This window comes from Lottia gigantea (genome assembly GCF_000327385.1).
Source record: "Lottia gigantea unplaced genomic scaffold LOTGIsca_336, whole genome shotgun sequence".
Classification (NCBI taxonomy): Eukaryota; Metazoa; Mollusca; class Gastropoda; family Lottiidae; genus Lottia; species Lottia gigantea.
Genome location: NW_008709132.1, coordinates 24,280 through 26,172, shown reverse-complemented (window position 1 = coordinate 26,172; position 1,893 = coordinate 24,280). Strand labels below are relative to the sequence as shown.

Genomic DNA, 1,893 nt, shown 5'->3' with positions numbered 1-1,893 from the left:
CCAAGGGTTTGGTGCTACATTACAAACAGTACAATACTTTGTTTTTTTTATAATATATTTTATTTTTTCATCATTTTTTGACATTTTAGTTTACTGGACAACCTGGTACCGTTCTATATACTTTCAAACACTGTTCATATCAAACACTGTTCATATCAAATACTGTTTAAATCAAACACTGTTGGTATCCAATGCTGTTTAAATCATAACCCGGTTCAAATCAAACACTGTTCAAATCAAACACTGTTCATATCAAACACTGTTCATATCAAACACTGTTTAAATCAAACACTGTTCATATCAAACACTGTTTAAATCAAACACTGTTTAAATCAAACACTGTTTATATCAAACACCATTCATATCAAACACTGTTCATATCAAACACTGTTTAAATCAAACACTGTTCATATCAAACACTGTTCATATCAAACACTGTTTAAATCAAACACTGTTCATATCAAACACTGTTTAAATCAAACACTGTTTAAATCAAACACTGTTTATATCAAACACCATTCATATCAAACACTGTTCATATCAAACACTGTTTAAATCAAACATTGTTCATATCAAACACTGTTCATATCAAACACTGTTCATATAATATTTACAAAACACAATATATATAGTAAATATACCCTTGACAAAGTGTTTTTTAGGAAACAGAAGAAAGAAATGTTTGAAACAAGACCTACTTTTACTCTTTTTATTCTCTCTCTGATACTCTAATACTTTCTCTCTCTAATAAAATAAATGAAGATTGAGTTTAGATTTGTCTGAACATCTGACAGTTCTCTTTTTTTACAGCACTAACAATTCTTACTTTAATAAAATATTAAACCTCATATACTGACATATATAAAAATTTGATGGATATTTACTACCTCGTATGTTGTTTTCTCTGAAAGTGTTCCTGAATTTTACAGTAAGGGTTTCCATGTTGGCTTGTTCAGTATAGGTGGGATGTTTTGAGAATTCTCTACTATTAACAATAAACAAAGTCGGTGGGTCAAACTAAACTCACTCACAGAGTCTTGTATTTTGAGCACTGAAGGGTAAAGAGTCAGTTCGAATCTTACACTTCAGTTACTAGACTAATATTATATCACTACTGACTTAAGATTTTTGACTGATTTTGAGGCCTCGAAAAGGGACATTTGAAAGAGTAAAGATCTAATGACTAAATCAACCAGATTATGTTACCTCTGACCCTCGAGAAAAAAATATTATTTGATACAGCTAAAGGTGGAGGTGTAACGACTTCAATAACCAAAACAAAGTATTTCTTCCCTTAAATATACTTTAGTAGAACTTATATAATCATCTAATTAGTAGCTATATCAACTGATAAAACATTGTCTAGACAACCACATCCCTTTATCAACTGATAAAACATTGTCTAGACAACCACATCCCTTTATCAACTGATAAAACATTGTCTAGACAACTACATCCCTTTATCAACTGATAAAACATTGTCTAGACAACTACATCCCTTTATCAACTGATAAAACATTGTCTAGACAACCACATCCCTTTATCAACTGATAAAACATTGTCTAGACAACCACATCCCTTTATCAACTGATAAAACATTGTCTAGACAACCACATCCCTTTATCAACTGATAAAACATTGTCTAGACAATCACACCCCTTTATCAACTGATAAAACATTGTCTAGACAACCACATCCCTTTATCAGCTGATAAAACATTGTCTAGACAACCACATCCCTTTATCAACTGATAAAACATTGTCTAGACAACCACATCCCTTTATCAACTGATAAAACAAATAGCTAGACAACTATATCAATTAAGTTTCTGTATAAAAATAGAAATTAGGTGAAATAGAAAATATCATAAATTAGAAAATAAAAGAGACTAAA

General features: G+C 30.4%; 1 protein-coding gene across 1 annotated transcript; it reads left to right on the top strand.

Annotated features, from left to right (window-relative positions):
• Nucleotides 1-321: 321 nt before the first annotated feature.
• Nucleotides 322-555, top strand: LOTGIDRAFT_145509 (hypothetical protein; the record flags this gene model as incomplete). Its single annotated transcript, XM_009058370.1, has 1 exon — nucleotides 322-555. A coding segment is annotated over one exon (234 nt), but the record flags the coding sequence as incomplete, so codon positions are not given.
• Nucleotides 556-1,893: the final 1,338 nt, after the last annotated feature.